This window comes from Embiotoca jacksoni, unplaced genomic scaffold (genome assembly GCF_022577435.1).
Source record: "Embiotoca jacksoni isolate LCO1_2020_lvr unplaced genomic scaffold, fEmbJac1.0.p SCAF_26, whole genome shotgun sequence".
Classification (NCBI taxonomy): domain Eukaryota; kingdom Metazoa; phylum Chordata; class Actinopteri; family Embiotocidae; genus Embiotoca; species Embiotoca jacksoni.
This window is the reverse complement of record NW_027185377.1, coordinates 1615568-1632554: the sequence shown is the minus strand read 5'-3', so window position 1 is coordinate 1632554 and position 16987 is coordinate 1615568. Positions and strand designations below refer to the sequence as shown.

The 16987-nt window shown below is 43.1% G+C and overlaps 4 protein-coding genes across 4 annotated transcripts; 1 reads left to right on the top strand and 3 right to left on the bottom strand.

The window, feature by feature from the left end:
• Positions 1-2270: 2270 nt before the first annotated feature.
• Positions 2271-5882, top strand: LOC138204509 (endonuclease domain-containing 1 protein-like). Its single transcript, XM_069159803.1, has 2 exons — positions 2271-2574; positions 3790-5882. Exons 1-2 carry the CDS (start codon positions 2299-2301, stop codon positions 4408-4410), a joined length of 897 nt encoding a protein of 298 aa, XP_069015904.1. The 5' UTR covers positions 2271-2298; the 3' UTR covers positions 4411-5882.
• A 703-nt stretch (positions 5883-6585) lies between these two features.
• Positions 6586-7464, bottom strand: LOC138204521 (DELTA-stichotoxin-Hmg2b-like). Its single transcript, XM_069159814.1, has 3 exons — positions 7409-7464; positions 7194-7317; positions 6586-7084 (listed from the first exon to the last, which is right to left on the bottom strand). Exons 2-3 carry the CDS (start codon positions 7295-7297, stop codon positions 6631-6633), a joined length of 558 nt encoding a protein of 185 aa, XP_069015915.1. The 5' UTR covers positions 7298-7317; positions 7409-7464; the 3' UTR covers positions 6586-6630.
• Positions 7465-7807: 343 nt separating this feature from the next.
• LOC138204519 (DELTA-actitoxin-Aeq1c-like) lies at positions 7808-9149 on the bottom strand. Its single transcript, XM_069159811.1, has 3 exons — positions 9063-9149; positions 8659-8783; positions 7808-8327 (listed from the first exon to the last, which is right to left on the bottom strand). Exons 2-3 carry the CDS (start codon positions 8760-8762, stop codon positions 7901-7903), a joined length of 531 nt encoding a protein of 176 aa, XP_069015912.1. The 5' UTR covers positions 8763-8783; positions 9063-9149; the 3' UTR covers positions 7808-7900.
• An 815-nt stretch (positions 9150-9964) lies between these two features.
• plaub (plasminogen activator, urokinase b) lies at positions 9965-16573 on the bottom strand. The gene is made up of 13 exons (XM_069159993.1): positions 16485-16573; positions 15522-16378; positions 15227-15429; positions 15052-15142; positions 14864-14968; positions 14602-14755; positions 13855-13952; positions 13460-13501; positions 13167-13365; positions 12936-13087; positions 12429-12569; positions 11463-11611; positions 9965-11355 (listed from the first exon to the last, which is right to left on the bottom strand). Exons 3-13 carry the CDS (start codon positions 15290-15292, stop codon positions 11161-11163), a joined length of 1392 nt encoding a protein of 463 aa, XP_069016094.1. The 5' UTR covers positions 15293-15429; positions 15522-16378; positions 16485-16573; the 3' UTR covers positions 9965-11160.
• Positions 16574-16987: the final 414 nt, after the last annotated feature.

Below are 16987 nucleotides of genomic sequence, written 5' to 3'. Positions count from 1 at the left end.
AGAAATTTGTGCAAATTTATTAAAAAAAGAAAAACTGAAATATCACATGGTCATAAGTATTCAGACCCTTTGCTGTGACACTCATATTTAACTCACATGTTGTCCATTTCTTCTGATCCTCCTTGAGATGGTTCTACTCCTTCATTGGAGTCCAGCTGTGTTTAATTAAACTGATTGGACTTGATTAGGAAAGGCACACACCTGTCTATATAAGACCTTACAGCTCACAGTGCATGTCAGAGCAAATGAGAATCATGAGGTCGAAGGAACTGTCCAAGGAGCTCAGAGACAGAATTGTGGCAAGGCACAGATCTGGCCAAGGTTACAAAATCATTTCTGCAGCACTCAAGGTTCCTAAGAGCACAGTGGCCTCCATAATCCTTAAATGGAAGAAGTTTGGGACGACCAGAACTCTTCCGAGACCTGGCCGTCCAGCCAAACTGAGCAATCGTGGGAGAAGAGCCTTGGTGAGAGAGGTAAAGAAGAACCCAAAGATCACTGTGGCTGAGCTCCAGAGATGCAGTAGGGAGATGGGAGAAAGTTCCACAAAGTCAACTATCACTGCAGCCCTCCACCAGTCGGGGCTTTATGGCAGAGTGGCCCGACGGAAGCCTCTCCTCAGTGCAAGACATATGAAAGCCCGCATAGAGTTTGTCAAAAAACACATGAAGGACTCCCAGACTATGAGAAATAAGATTCTCTGGTCTGATGAGACCAAGATTGAACTTTTTGGCGTTAATTCTAAGCGGTATGTGTGGAGAAAACCAGGCACTGCTCATCACCTGCCCAATACAATCCCAACAGTGAAACATGGTGGTGGCAGCATCATGCTATGGGGGTGTTTTTCAGCTGCAGGGACAGGACGACTGGTTGCAATTGAAGGAAAGATGAATGCGGCCGAATACAGAGATATCCTGGAAGAAAACCTCTTCCAGAGTGCTCTGGACCTCAGACTGGGCCGAAGGTTCACCTTCCAACAAGACAATGACCCTAAGCACACAGCTAAAATAACAAAGGAGTGGCTTCGGAACAACTCTGTGACCATTCTTGACTGGCCCAGCCAGAGCCCTGACCTAAACCCAATTGAGCATCTCTGGAGAGACCTGAAAATGGCTGTCCACCAACGTTCACCATCCAACCTGACGGAACTGGAGAGGATCTGCAAGGAAGAATGGCAGAGGATCCCCAAATCCAGGTGTGAAAAGCTTGTTGCATCATTCCCAAGAAGACTCATGGCTGTACTAGCTCAAAAGGTGCTTCTACTCAATACTGAGCAAAGGGTCTGAATACTTATGACCATGTGATATTTCAGTTTTTCTTTTTTAACAAATTTGCACAAATTTCTACATTTCAGTTTTTTTCTGTCAAGATGGGGTGCTGAGTGTACATTAATGAGAAATAAAATGAACTTTTTTGATTTTCGCAAATGGCTGCAATGAAACAAAGAGTGAAAAATTTAAAGGGCTCTGAATACTTTCTGTACCCACTGTATATATCCTCCACAGACAAGAAAAATGTGCCAAGGAAAAGTCAATTACATTTTTTAGTCACCTCTTTATGTAGCAGCAATTTAAAATCTGTTAAAATGCTAAATTATACTTAACTAGTTCTTTGTAATGAAATTGAAGAAACTAGAGCACATTTTGTTCGTAGTTATGACCTTTTTTTTTTTACATTTTAAAAGCCACAATACGCAGCGTCTGGATTTTTTTCCCTCTTCTCTCAACATAAAAAATATTATACCATAGAAAACAAAAAATAGTATAATTGCAGGAAATAGAAAACGGAGGCTAAAGCTTAAAGCTAAAATAATAGCTACAGAGATAGCTTTAGCTAAACAAAATGTACCCTCTTTTTCCTGTTTCATATAGTTTAAAAATCTGTTTAAATACTCTGATATCTGTACCTGTACTTAAGTAATTTCTGATACCATAATTTATCAAATAAAACAAAAATATTAATTTCTACTGTTGGAAGAAAAGTGAAAGTGTTCACTTTAGCTTTAGCGTTAAAGCGAGTTGTAGCCTACATGTACGAATTAATTTCATTATACCCATTAATGTCATATTTAAATTTCTGAAATGGGAACTGCGTCATAATTCAAAGTACATATTTGCCTCGTTTTGAAACACGTGAAGAGAAATTTGCAGACGTTAGACAAATTCAGCAAACGTGTTTCCTGTAAAAGAAAACTTCTGCTTTTACTGAGTGCTGGTGAAAAGGGAACAGCTCTCAGTTCATTCCCAGCAGCGTGTCTGTGAATTGAAACAACGTGTTTCCGTGGATGTAAATCAAAAAATGTCCCATTTCTACGCCCTGCTGGTTTCCGCCCTCGCGGCCGGCTGCTGCCCGTGTGCGGCCGACGTCGGGGATTTCTCTCTGTGCCTGCAGTTTTTCTACAAGTCTTGGCCTCCTAAAGGTCTGACGGGGACCCCGATCTGCCAGCGCTACTACAACCAGTATCAGTTCGCCACGTTGTACAGCCGACCTCGACGCTCGCCGTGGTTCTCGGCTTATTCGTACTCGGCGCCTGAAGGAAAGAGGCCCTCAGCCAACTGGAAGTATGAGCCACAGGTGAGGACGTCTGAATGAGATGTGCACATATATATAAAGAAATAAAAATGATTTAATGAGCATTAAAGACTAGATATGGAGGGAAAACAGTCCAGAGAAGATCTGTGCAGGTTCACATGTTTGTTAAGATTTGCTTTAATTACTATAAATCACCATTTGTTCTGAGATATGAAATTACTAAACCTACAGCATCACAGAAAACACCATTCTCTTTTTTTTTTTTTGAAAATAGAGGAAATGAGTCCCAGTAAAAGAGAAGTGTCTTGTTTTGTGGTCACAGTTTATTAACTCTAGATCATGGAAAGAATACTGAACTGTTCATACTCTCAGATCGGATCGTCTGTGACTCTACACGGCCAAAAGTATGCAGACACTTGGAAATGTTGCTCAACGTGTCATTTCAATACCGTGAACATTAATCTGCCGCTAACAAAACAAATCAGGGTTTTTGGTATGAGTTCATGAGAAAGCAAAAGTTGGAGGTTGGAAAAGATGGAGAAGATGGAGAAGATGGAGAACATGGAGAACATGGAGAAGATGGAGAACATGGAGAAGATGGAGAACATGGAGAACATGGAGAACATGGAGAACATGGAGAAGATGGAGAGTAGCTTTTTGGGGTTAGAAGATGAGGATTGAATTCTGGTTTGGTAGAAAGAGCTTTTGGCTGCAGAGATAGAGGAGAGATTGATAAGTGAGCAGATCGTCAGGGTGGTTAGATTTTCTACATTTCCTTTCTGCCGCTCTCATAGTGTCTCTCTGGGAGCACCGAGAGGAGGAGGACAGAGAGGAGGAGGACAGAGAGGAGGAGGACAGAGACAATCAAGAGAGGAAGACAGAGTAGAAAGGAGAGTGTCTGTGGCAGAGGTAGGATGCATGAGGGAGAAAGAGTCAGTTGAAGGGAGGGCAGATAAAACAGAGGAGGGAGAGAGGAGGGAGAGAGGAGGGGGAGAGGAGGCCAGAGAGGAGGGAGAGAGGAGGCCAGAGAGGAGGGGGAGAGGAGGGAGAGAGGAGGGGGAGAGGAGGTCCCCCAAAAGTCAAAAATACACACTATTCTTACGTAGGTTTTAGACACCTTGAGCGCCTAAAGCAGGTATTAGTATAAATCCAGTTTTACGTGTCAACATCATTTTGGCCCTGTAGTGTAAAGAAGCTTCAGGTCTGTTGGACATGGAATCAACTTTAAAGCTGCATCGCTGCTTCCCTCCTCAACAGTTAGCCTACCCAGGAGCCGATGGCAACATGATCCCGTTCCCGCCGGGGCCCCCGGACCAGAACGTGGTGGACAGCCAGGCGGTGGACCTGGACTACATTAACTGCACCTACACTCGAGGCCACTTGAACCCCAGCCTTCACCACCGGAGCCACGATGGCCGCTCCGCCACCTTCACCCTCACCAACGTGGTCCCCCAGAAGATGGGCTCCAACGACGGGCCCTGGGAGGTCCTGGAGCAGACCGTCAACCAGACACTGGCGGCCTACTGTCTCGGGGAGGCCCACCTAGTGACGGGCGCCATCCCGTACCGGAGCAACAACCGCTGGCTAAAGAACCACCGTGTGGCGGTGCCCGAGTACATGTGGTCCGCCTACTGCTGCCCGAACTACAATCACAGCCTTCCAGGAGAACTGAAGGACACCTTCCCGACGTACGCCGCCATCGGACGCAACGACCGCAACAGCACCGAGGAGATCGTACCTGTCAACACGACGGCCAAGAAACAGTTCAGGGGGTACGACGTGAGAAAAATGTCCCTGGAAACTCTGGAGAAGTACCTGAAGGACCGGTTCAACACTGTGGTCAGTGTTTTTTACGAGCGGTGCGGCGGATCGGACTGATCCCGAAGAGTAATTACAGTAATTATGTTGTTGAGGCTAATTAATTTCGTTCAGGACAAAAGATCTTTCCAACACGTTTCTACGGAAACCAGCAGAACGTGTTTGTCTTAAAAAAAACAACTATAACCACTACAGAAATGATTAATGTGATCTGTCAGGAGAGACTGCCATGTGTTTTGTTTCCTCGAAAAGAAATTCAGGAAAAGGTTTCGGTAAATAAAAAAGTGAAAGAATCACCTCGCTTCAGTAAATTTTATTTACAACTAACGTTATGAATAAGACCCAGACCGAGCGGCAACCAACGTCCTCAAAATTTTGGTTTGGACGTGACCATATTTGGACAATACGGGGAGGATCTGACCGAGAACCCAAGGACACTAAGCCCCGCCCACCTATACAGGCAACCTGACTGTACCCCAGGGATGTCAATCAAACCAGACCCGCCCCCAAACCTCAAAGCGAATGTCACCATAATGACTTCTGGAAAACCTTTTTTTGACTTAATACTTTTTTAAGGAAGAGACTTTTTGAAATGTTTGTCAATTGGAGTTATTTTTAGATCCAGCCTCTAGTGGCCCTCAGTGGTATTGCACTTTAAGTCACTTCTACATTGGCTTCACTACTTAAACCCGGAGACTACATCCATTTTAATTTACGGTCTACTACCAAGACCGGGACCGAGAAAACTACTGATACTTTTCTGAATGTGAGCTTTCACTTATCAAACGTCTTGTTGTTGTTTTTCTTTTTCTTTTTTTTTTCTTTACTAGTGCTATGCTGCCTTTGCCCTGAATTTGTTTTGAGGAAACAAACACCAACTTTTTGTAGGAAACAGGATGTAAACAGTGGTCTGCTTCATGACACTTCCTCCTTTGATCTTCACTGTTCCTTTATTTTTTTTGATTTTTTTTTTTTTTGATTTTATACACTTTATTAATCCCCGAGGGGAAAATGTGTGAACAAACTGCTGATGCTGTTAAAAAAAACAACCCGCTGCTGAAGCAACGTCGACCTCGAAGAAAAACTTCTCAGTTCAGAGAACGAGAGGAAACATAAACTGAATCTTGAAATCAGAAACTGCCTTAAGAATACACAGATATCCTGTTTGAGTACAAAAAAAGGACGTACATGCACCAAATATTTCAACCACTAGATGGCGTCCTTGTGCAACACACGTAGCTGGTGGGTGTCGGTGGTGTTGACTGCTCACTGCAGCCGGAGGGTTCGTTAGCATGAAGTTTCATCTCATTCAAGGAAATGTTCGACTTCATTATCTCAGAAATGTTATATTTTATCTTGTGATTTAGTGAAGAATTTCTTCTTTTGTAGATTATATCAATGTTTCACGGAGAAGTCACACTTTAGTTGATTAATGTTCAAAAGGTCCTGCATGTAGAAATAATCACAGATTGAACAAATACTGAGATTTATCTGACTGTACTGCATTACAAATAAAAGTGCTGCATTCACAATCCTACCAAAATAATAGTACAGAAGTATTTTCAGCTAAATGCACTTAAAGTATCAAAGTACTGTAGTGCTGCAGAGAAACAGCCTGTTATGAACTGTTGCAGCTGCTTAAATTGGAGATAGTTTGAACTGCCTCTTACACATAAGGGGAGTTTATTTGCACTGGTTTCCAACCTGTGGGTCGGGCCCCTGAAAAGGGTCACATGAAAAATTGGAGGGGTCGTGTGATCATGATTGAGGATCGGAATGAAGAAGACACTGTTCTGGGACACAAACCTGTCCTAATATTTTTGGGTCTTTGTGTTTTTACGAACAAACAGTTTTTAATTATCCAACAGTGCTCGCAAAATCCTATAAAACATGAACAGGCAAAAAATGAATGTGGACCACTGATTTAACCTTAAATCCCTCAACACCGTTTTACAAAAAAAAAAAAAAAGACTAAAAGCTTGGAACACATTTTGTTTGTTTATTGTTGGATATCTTTTAAGGCTTTACACCATCTGAATGTGAATCTTGAGGTTTTAAGCTTTTAAAAGACGCATTTGAGTGAATCGCTTCGCACCAACTGGACGTTATAGTTGTGCTAAAAATCAAGAACGTATCAATGAACCGCGATGAGTCATGCAGACAAACGCTAACCGGCTCCGCGAGTTAAACCCGACTTGTTTTTTTTTTTTTTTGCAAAGATCACCAACACTCATGTTTTGTTTCTGGTTTTATTGCACGAACAGGTGTACAAACATCAGCTCAGTTGTGCTGCTGCGACATGTTGGGAGAGAAGAGCTTGTCCCACAGCTCCACCTTCATGATGGACCGGCCCAGCGGAGACATGGTGGCCTTCACGTCCTGTTTGTTGCCCTCGAAGGTGATCCCGGAGCCGTTGGCCTCCGCGCGCACGAAGCCATGCTGCTCTTTGTTGTAGTACATCTCCTTGTACAGCTTCTCGTCGCACTCCTTGTCCTTGTTGTAGATTCCCACGGCAAACCAGTTCTTGTACATGTTGAAGTCGTACGGCACCGAGAACATGATGACTATCTTCTCGTCGGCGCGCTTCCGATGCCTCTCGTACAGGTCGTAGGTCAGGACGCCCACCGCGCCCGTAGCTTTGGAGCTGCTCTTGCTGAAGTTGCACACTTCGGTCTTCAGGGGGCGCACGGTGGGCTGGGGGGGGCTGTGGCAGTTGCCGTTCTCGAGGAAAACCCTTTTCATACAGAAAAAGGGAATAAAAGTCAGAGGGAAACCTCCAAGTCACTCAAGCTGCACGTTTATTCTGGCAAACGGAGGCGAACGAGTTTTAACGTTGCACTTACTTGGGGTCGATCAGGCAGTAGTCGTTGGTGAGGTTGGTGATCTCGATGGTGACGTTTCTCCGGCTCATGAAGTTGGCAGCCACAGCTTCTGCTGATTCACTCATCTTCGTCGCTTAGAAAGAGGCTGCAAACAGACGGAAGAGTCTGAAGGGTTAACAGACCGTTTTAAAGATGTAGAAAGATGAATTAAAACCACCTGCAGTGCGGCAGCTCACCTGTCCGGATCACAGGTGCGTCGCTCGCTCTGCCGAAGCCAGATGTGAACCGAGTCCCGTCGGGGAATGCGAGGCATCCAAAAGGCGTCTCCTCCCACAGGACACGCCTCCCGCTCGTCTCGTGTCCCTGTCTTCGCCTCAGGTATGCGAGCGGAGGCGTGAGGTCGGAGGGTGCAGCCAACCTGTTATCTGTTTTCTTTGCTAAGCTACGAGCTGGTTTGTTGGGTTTTCATTCTTCATCGTCGAACCGCACCTTCGGACTTTTGTGATTGTGTTTTTTTTTTTCACTGTCTGCTTGAGGAGATGAACACGCCGACGTGCTGCCATCCGACGCCGCGTTGCAGCGTTTTCTGCTCAAATGAAAGACGAAACAAAGAAGCAACAAAAACGAGAAGTCGATTTGATTGTTGTTGTTTTTTATTGGTTTAAAGCACCCCGATGTGACAAGAATGACGGACAGTTTGGGGACAAATGTGCACCGACAGCATTTCATCAGCCCATCTTGTCGTACAACTCGAGTTTAACGATGGCTCTGCCCTCGTTGGACATGCAGCCCCTCACGTCGCACATCCTGCCCTGGTACGTCACCCCCGAGCCGTCGGCCTCGTGGCGCAAAAAGTTGGTGAAATCCTTTTTATTGTACATGAAGTCGAAGAGCTTATCGTCGCAGGCTCGCGTGTGCTCGAAGATGCCGACACCGAGCCAGTTCTTGTAGAAGTTGTAGTCGAACGGCACGGAGAACATGACGGCCATGATCTCGTTGCAGTGCCGATTGCGCATGTCGAACATGTCGTAGGTCAGGACGCCCACGGCGCCCGAGGCCGTGTTGTCGTCCTTGGTGAAGGAGCACACCTCGGTCTTGGTGGTGCGCACGGTGGGCTGCGGGGGGCTGAAGGAGAAGCCGTTTTCCATGTGGACCCTGAAAGTCGGGAGGGGAGACGAGGTCCTGAGTATTAATTCAAGGTGGTCGACTGTGAAAGGCTCAATATGTTTGATATCTTATTAGATTGGTGAAACTGATGCTGCTGGAGGCGGAGCTTCACTGGGACGCCCCGAAGTGTAAAACAACGTCCCAGTTTGACACGCTCGATCAGTAAAACAACCAAACGCCCAGAGTCACAATAAAGACACAAAAAAATCAACCAAAAACAGACACAAAAAAAACCTGGTATAAAGAAGTCTCTTTGAATCTCTGGGTCAGTTTATTTAGATAAATTTTGATGCCTCGCCGCCCGTCATGAGTTTCTTACTTTGGGTTGACGAGGCAGAAAATGCTGCTGACGTTGGTGATCTCGATGGTGCAGTTGCGGTTGGTGGTGAGGGCGACGGCGTGGGACTCCGCGGTCTCAGGCATCGTGACGGCTGCTGGAAACGGCTGCAGGACGGAGGCGGAGACAGGAGATGTGAGCGGTGCAAAGAGCCCCGAAGCTTTAAAAGCTGTTGTGTCAGAAATATGCACCGGAGGCATGAAAAACATCTCGTAGATTAACACCAAGACACGAACATGAAGCACAAACTGTCTCATCTGGACACAAACGAAGAGCTAAAGACATCTTATCGCACACTTTAAACTTCTTAAATTACAGTTTGACAAAAAGTCTCCCAGCTTCTAGTAAAAAAAACTGCAGGAATGTTTCAAAATAAGAGCACTTACTTGACTTCACACACGCAGGATGGCAGAGAGTCCTCTGAAAACCGGTCGGAGTTCGGTTTGGAGACGAGCGTGAAGTCACACCCTCTCGGTCACACCTCACACCTGAGCTGCAGGTGGGCGTGTCTCCGTCTCCGTCTCCGTCTCCAGAGCACCATGACAGATGACAGGTGAAAACAGCCGACGTATCTCAAGACGACGATGACTCATTTCAGACGAAGGCCGAACCGTCCGGACCGGTTCGTCTTGAGAGAAAACGTCGTGGTGGGCGGTGATGAATTGTGTTTTTGGGTTTGTTTTTCTTGGATTCACGGTCGGTTTTTTCAACGGGGGTTTAAAAGTGTCGCAACATCGACATAAATTAATATAACACACCTTTTTGTTAAGGTTGGGACGAATGAGGCGTTTCTCTGTATGTGCAGCCTGTCCGAGCTTGCAGCGACCGCAGGTGAGGTGGCTGAAGAGTCACCGGTCCAACATGATTATTCTGAGTAGCCGAACGGGTCTAAGGGCCGAGGGGCCCGAGGCGTCACGCATCCCCCGATAAATGTCAACTGAAGACAAGCAAAACAACTATCAGACGGATAAAACGACAACATATCGAAGAAAATGAACGTGAGAAGATGCAAAACAACTAGAAAAGAGACTTAAAATGAGCACAAAGACATTCAGAATGACCATGAAGGGGATTCAAATGAACACAAAGGGATTCAAAGTGATCACAAAGGGATTAGAGACTAGAAATGATCACAAAGGGACTCAAAATGACAAAAATGATCACAAATAGACACAAAATGACCACAAAGGGATTTAAAATGAGTCCAGTCGCAGTTTGACCAGTGATCATGACGTGAATCTACACGTTGATGAGTGATGCAGCTTCATACATTTTCACCAGCAGCCAATCAGAGTGAAGAAACCACTTTATTTACATTTTAATCGACAAACACGGGACGTCCTGTCAACAGTAAGGTGGTGTGGGCCACCTGATGCTGCTCCAGTTATATTTTCACCACTTTAGCGCCATCTAGTGGTCCAATCAAAGCAGCTGTGAGAATAAAGACAAGTTTGTAGGTCGGTGTTTTACTTTGAGTCTTTCTGGCCTCATAAACATTTAAATTCAGATTAATTTTACTGTTTTAACATCAACACTTTGGTGGATCAGAGGGAGACCCTGCAGTCATGAAGGATGAAGAGTTTGATCGTTGTGTTTTGAAGTAAAGTACTGGAAGTTAATTTGACCACTAGATGGTGGTGAAGTGCTACAAATGAAAAAGGATACTAACACAGGCCAAACAGATGTAAGCTTTGATTCAACATGTTTCAGTTCAAAAGTTGTTGACATACAAAACAATTCAAAATGAAAAATATAAAAGATGCACAAAATAATGGGATGCAAACATCTAATAATGTAAACAACACAAACATCCTGACAGTAAAGCCTGTACATTCCAAAAAAAATAAAAGGATTATTTCCTTGATATAAGACAATAATATTTATAGAAAACCAGTGAGGAAAAGTTACAAAAATAATCTATAAAAATATAAAAATCTATCTATCTAAAAGTAAGACAGCACCAGTCCAAAGTATATTTTGTGTATAAAAAACACGTATCCATGCAGGAAGCAAAAAAGTGTAAATAAATCTGTTTGTCGTTCACCAACACGACCGATGGTCTCAATAAGACAGAAGAAATTCCACATTAACTTCTGACAAGTCAAATATTGTTATTTGGTTCCTACATAACTCCCTATGTGTTATTTTATAGATTTGATGTCTTCAGTTTTGTTCTGTACTGTAGAAGAAAAAAAAACATTTCACGCCGTAAAAGATAATATTTCGTAGCTATTCAGAGCACCAAATACCAAAATACCACAGAACAACTTGAATTTTAATTTAAAAAGCATAAAATTTTGCACTCAGGACGAATGTTTTTGCACATTTTAGACAAATAAAATACTAAAAATACTGGCAGAATAATCTGATTTTTTTTTTTTTTTTGCCAGCTTTGATCCTTCTACGGGATTTGGTAATAAAAAAAATAAAAAAATATAGACATTATATTTAACTGCTGAATGAGAAAAGGGATCCACCAACATCTCATTTCTGAGGCAGCGAGTCTCCAGCTGTGACGGAGGTCCGACCCGTCTTCTCCTCCATCCAGCGGTTGTAATTGGTCACTCTGGTGTAAACGCCGGGTCTCAACTCTCTGGCGCAGCCGTCGCCCCAGCTGATGACTCCGAACAGGAAGAGCTTGTCGTCGACTTCGCACACCAGAGGGCCTCCGGAGTCGCCCTGAGGGGACGGAAAATGAAACAATCAACGACACGAGCGGCATCACAGAAAAAAGAAAAACCCAACTAACTGAAACACCGAAGTCGAGTTCAGACGTGTGCGAATACCTCGCAGGCATCCTGACTCCAGTCAGGACGACCGGCACAAAACATGTTATCGGTAATCATGTTTCCATAGTAATCCTCCTGTCGACACACTTCATCGGCGATGAGGTTCACCTGAGCCTCCCGGAGGTACTGAGACTTATACCACAAACCTGCAGAGAATAAACACTGTTAATAAAAAACACAGAAGAAGAAACGCAATCAAAGCAGGAGACTGTTGATTACATTTACTTTTTTAAGATGCATTTCCATTTTAGGGAAACTTTCTTTCATCTCAGCAGGAAATAATGTGTTTTTCATTCCATTTACTTATCTGGAGATTGTTTTCATGACAGATTCAGATTTCATTTTCATAATAATAATAAAAAGTTTATATACATACATAAAAAGTAAGAGATAAATTGATTTGAAATAGTGAGCTGAACAGTTGAAAGATAGTATTTGATAGTTAGCTCAAAGTAACAAACAGTTAGATAATTTTACTTAATAACTTGTTTAAATAGTCAACACGAGCTAAAAGTAACTTAGCTGAAACTAATTCATGAAATAGTTAACTAGATGTGATAGTTAGCTAAACATGATTGGTACTATTAACGCTTTTAAAGCTAATGAATAAATATTTAGTTTAAATCAATAAATATTTTCCTAAAAGTAATAAGCAATTTGCAGTAATTGGTCAATTATTAATAGCTAGCTAATGATAAAAGGTTGAAACAAAGCTAATAGCTAGCTGAACATAATGATTTAAATGGTTAGTAAACAGTAGCTAAAACTAATGCTAATTCTTCATACGTTATATACCCAAAAGTATGTGGACACACATGAACACTTCAGAGTCTTCTGGTACACTGAATGAAAATGGAAAGTCAACAGTTAAACGCTTTTGTTTGGGCTGTCGGTTTAACGTTCGGTCGTCCACATACTTTTTGCAGTCAGCCGTAACGACATCTCTGGGATGTCTTTCCTCACCGTGTTTCTCTTTCCCGTATCCGGTGATCTCACAGGTGACACCTGGCTGGAGGTTCTGCTGAGGCGGCGGCAGGCAGACGGTCCTCACCACGTCGCTCTCCTCCGCACAGCGACCTTCGTTGACCTTCAGCTTCACCAGAGCTGCGAGTCAGTTAACAAAGGTCACTGCTACGACTGGATTATAAGCATCTAAACTGCAAAAACAAACTCGAGAGAGTCCTTGAATCGTATGTCAGTGGCTGGATGGTTAAGATCTGTAGCATAAAACTGTTTGATTCATCGCAAAAATTCCCCAAAATAGTATTTATAAATGCATGAACTCCTGAAGATGTTTTTAAAGACAAAAAAAATCTTGAATTTCTCAGTTGATTGTTTGAAATTGGAGACTTTTTTTTTAGATTTGTACGCCGTTTAAAAGAAAGAATTCCCCCACTGGTTGATTTTAATGGCTTTAAATTAAGAAAGAGTTTGTGGGGAGTGTTTTGCAGTCTGAAGACGCGTTCGCACCGATGTCGTTGTTGAAGTTCCCCTCGCTGTTGTTGAACCCTTCGTGGACGATGATCTCTTCCACCCTGAACGTTTGCTCCGCGGCCGGGTCGCTCTCGTTCAGGGCGTTTTTCCCCAACGTGACGGAGAAGCGCTGCGGTTTGCTGTGAGAGCTGAAACACAAAAACAAACTCAGTCCGAGTCATTTCTGAGCACCTGCTGCGATTACAATAAAGTGATGTCACTTCCTACCTGTCGGGGAAGCAGTGGGCGGCTGTCAGGACCCAGCAGGCCGAGATCAGACTCCCCCCGCAGCGGAAAACCGTCTTCTGGGATTTGCTGTGCCAGAATATGGCAGCGACCCACGGGTGGGACTCCACAGTGGCAACGGCTCCACCCACAATCTTCATCTGCTTTCTTCTGGTGCGCTGGCCGCATGTCTGCTCTGCAGCTGGGGTGGGAGGCGGGGGCAGAGGGGGGGGTACTACGGTCAAAACCGTGGCACGGGTAAACATGAAAAGGGGAAACATTGAGCAAGGACTCACCTGGCTTTGACTCGGTGGGTGCAGGAGAAGGTGCAGCTGGAACTACAAGATCAGAGAGGATTTTTAACACCGATGAAACATCTACTCTGGATAAGAACATTAATTTCCGTCTAAAAACACTCCAAAATCAAACAGCACTTTGTCTCTATGAATGAGAGAGAATTGGTAAAATGTCTCTTTGTTCTCTTCAAGTCAAAACTAAGATCTTATTTCCTCCAAATCCAAACTGATGTGACTCAACTTGTTCTAAAAAACCACAAGTCCACCAAATCTGATGCAACAGAAATGAAGCTGCATTCACTTCAGTCACAGTTTGAGTTAGCGTGTCAAACTCTGCAACATTAACAAAAGGTGACTTCGGTTGTGTTTTAACGAGATACAGAGAAGAGACTTACATGTGTCAAACCTACAACGGTGAATATTACAATACTCCCACACCAGCCGCTGGTTTCTCCAAACGTAACACCACGGACGTTGTCTGTACTGAAGATTTCTGAAGGAAAAACAACATTAAAGGCGTCAAACTACCGACGTTTCAGCACAATGGGTTTGAAATGAGAACAATAAGTGAAAGGTTGCAGTAAGTGACGGCCTCTGGAGAAAACAGCACTGAAGACAATCAGATCAAATCACCCTCAAACAGTCAGCAAATTAAGCGTTCACTAATCTTGGACAGTGATTTTCCAGCCGCGTCCCTCCCCAGACAGAAAAGTCATGACAGTGAAGAAATGTCCTCGCCCCAAGTCTGACCTATATATTTCCCCGTGTGGGCTGATTTCAGCAGCAAGATGATCTCAAACCAAAACAGCTCCAGATGTGGAAATAAGATCGAGAGTCTCGCTGCATTTATATGACTTTATAAAAAGTTTATTTTTTCTTGCTCCAACTGACAGAGAATTCAACTGTTTATCTGAAAGGTGAAAAATATACTGACAAACTATATAAGTTAACTGTGGTTCATATAGCTCAAATTAATGAATAAATTGTTTCAACAGTTAGCTTAACAGAACGGATAAACGGAAGTTAGCTGGAGTAGTTATCTGTAACTGGTTTAAATAATTAATGCTGTCTAAAAGTACTGAATAATTTAAATAGTTAGCTAAATAGTGAAGAACAAATGGTGGTGTTGGATCTCAGCCCACCTGCAGTAGTTGTGCCTCCCTGAGTGGACGTCCGAGGACAGGTAGCGTCTCCTGGTGTCCGAATCCCACTCCACACACGTCTTCCCGCTGACCGACGTAGACGCCGAGCCTCTGTAGTACAATCCGACGCCCTCCAAGCAGTGACCGCTCTTCACTACGGAAACAGCAGGACGGTGGGAGGGTGAGTAAAAAAAGAAATAACAAAACAAAACATGGAAAACTATGAAGGAAGCTTTGTTTTTGTCTTCAGCTGTCTTCTCACCTGTTTCACAGCGTCTCCCGTCAAAGCCGTCGGCACACAGACAGAACATGTGTTCGCCGGTGGTCAGGGACGGGACGGAGGAGCCTCCATTCAGACAGAGAGCTCCTACAAAATAAAAGCATCATCTTCACGCTCAGCGGACAGAAACCAGAGAGCCTGGACTGATGTTGATGTAGAGAGCTGCTCACCTGAACTTTCAGAGGAGGAGGAGGAGGACGACGAGGAGGACGAGGAGGGCAAAATAGAAAATATGTCTCTTCTGTTTTCATTCAACAGACCCTGAAAATATAACAAAAAAGTCAGATAAACTCTTATAAAGGACAACAAATAGCAGATTTCAGTGATAGAAGAGCTCTTTACCACCTCGACTGCGGACAGAGCTGCCAGCGTGAAGACCAAAACACAGAAACGCTTCGTTGTCGTCGTCATGTTGCTTCAGATTGAAATCCAAACAGTCTGTGCGTGAGCTTGCTTGGAGAAAAGCTGTGTGCAGGGAGGAGGCTGCGTCCTGATTGGCTGACAGCTGGCTGGCAGCTGGATTGCAGCTGGATGGCCCGCCGGATTCTCTGTGAAGAAACATTTTTGTTTTTGCGGGGCGAGTTGGATGATTCACTGCTGTTAATCCGTGTCGGTAATTGTCAGAAAGCGTTTCAATAACTCTGGTGGGTGTCGGAGCATGAAGACGTCACATCGGACCTGCAGCTGTTTACACGCTGAAGTTTACGGATTCTGGAATTAAAAGAAACGTGAATCAGGAATAAAGCATGTCTGTAGTTGTCTGATTATCATATGTTGGTGTCTACACTCCCGTCAGAATCATATGTTGGGTAATAGAGGCTCTTCGATGTCCTAATAATAACCACATGAAGTCTTTCAGACCCTTAATGTAAAGGTCAATATATTATGTGTTATTTACCACAATTTTTCACTTACAGATACTAAATGTGGACTTTGCTTGAAGAATACAAAGTAATAAACTTAAAAAAACAACGTAAAGAATATATAAAACTAATATATTCAGAGAAGATTCAGACCTCTTCACTTTAAGCACACTTTATAGAGCTGTTTGTTTAATTTTGAATTGTTTTTTTATGTTTATACAAGCAATGTAAAACAAGTGTTTTATACAAGCAATAAAAAGATCACAGATTTATTCATTCAACAGCTAAACCAGCGTAATTTCCATTTTAAGCATAGAAAAAAAATAATACCCACTTTGCAATATACAATCTGTTTTTGAAGTGATATAAGATTCAATTAATTCAAATTAAATTACATTAAATTAAAACTAACAAAAATAAATATTTACTGAAGTAAATTTTAAATCTGATTTAAAATAATGATTGGTTTTCACTTGCTGTTAAATGATCCTGTTTTGTAATGAAGTCAGAGCGTCCCATGATGCGTTCACTGGATGTCACTGCTGCTCCATGAACACCAGAACTCATTTAACCGATGATGGGTCCGTCCACTACCCCCTCCTCCTCCTCCTCCTCCTGTGCACATTAACAGGCACTAAGGGGAGGAAAAAAACAAATGTTATTTCGCTGCCACTAGGTGATATAATGATACAGGTGATGATGATGATGATGTCATGATGACGTGTTTCCAGTCGTCATACCTGCACCTGAATCTTTGTCTTCTGTGTATATAAGAGCAGATTCCTGCAGTAAAAAACGTGAGAAAACATGACAGCAAATATGTGCATTAGGATCCCGGAAGTCGACGAGTTTGGATCCTGGTCTGCTGCTGCTGCCTTCAGGAGCCGTCTGAATTATTACATTTCTGTAAGAGACGGAGAAATAAAGACAGATTTAGATCAAAACAAACAGCATACAGTATTTAATATCATTAATTGTCATTATTGCAAAGGCACTGACCTTTAATGTAAATGTGTTTTTTCTAGTTTCTCTTTGTGAGGGTTGTGGGTACTTTTAGAGTCCTACCAATCCTGTAGAACTTTTCACTTTATCTTGGATTGATGTAGGCGATATCTGAGTATATGCAGGTACAAGTAATTTAATGTATTTACGAATATATCACAAATTATCATAATATTTATTTATTTACTAATGTGCAAACGAATAATTAAATACACTTCCATAAAGAGAGAATTATTTAAAG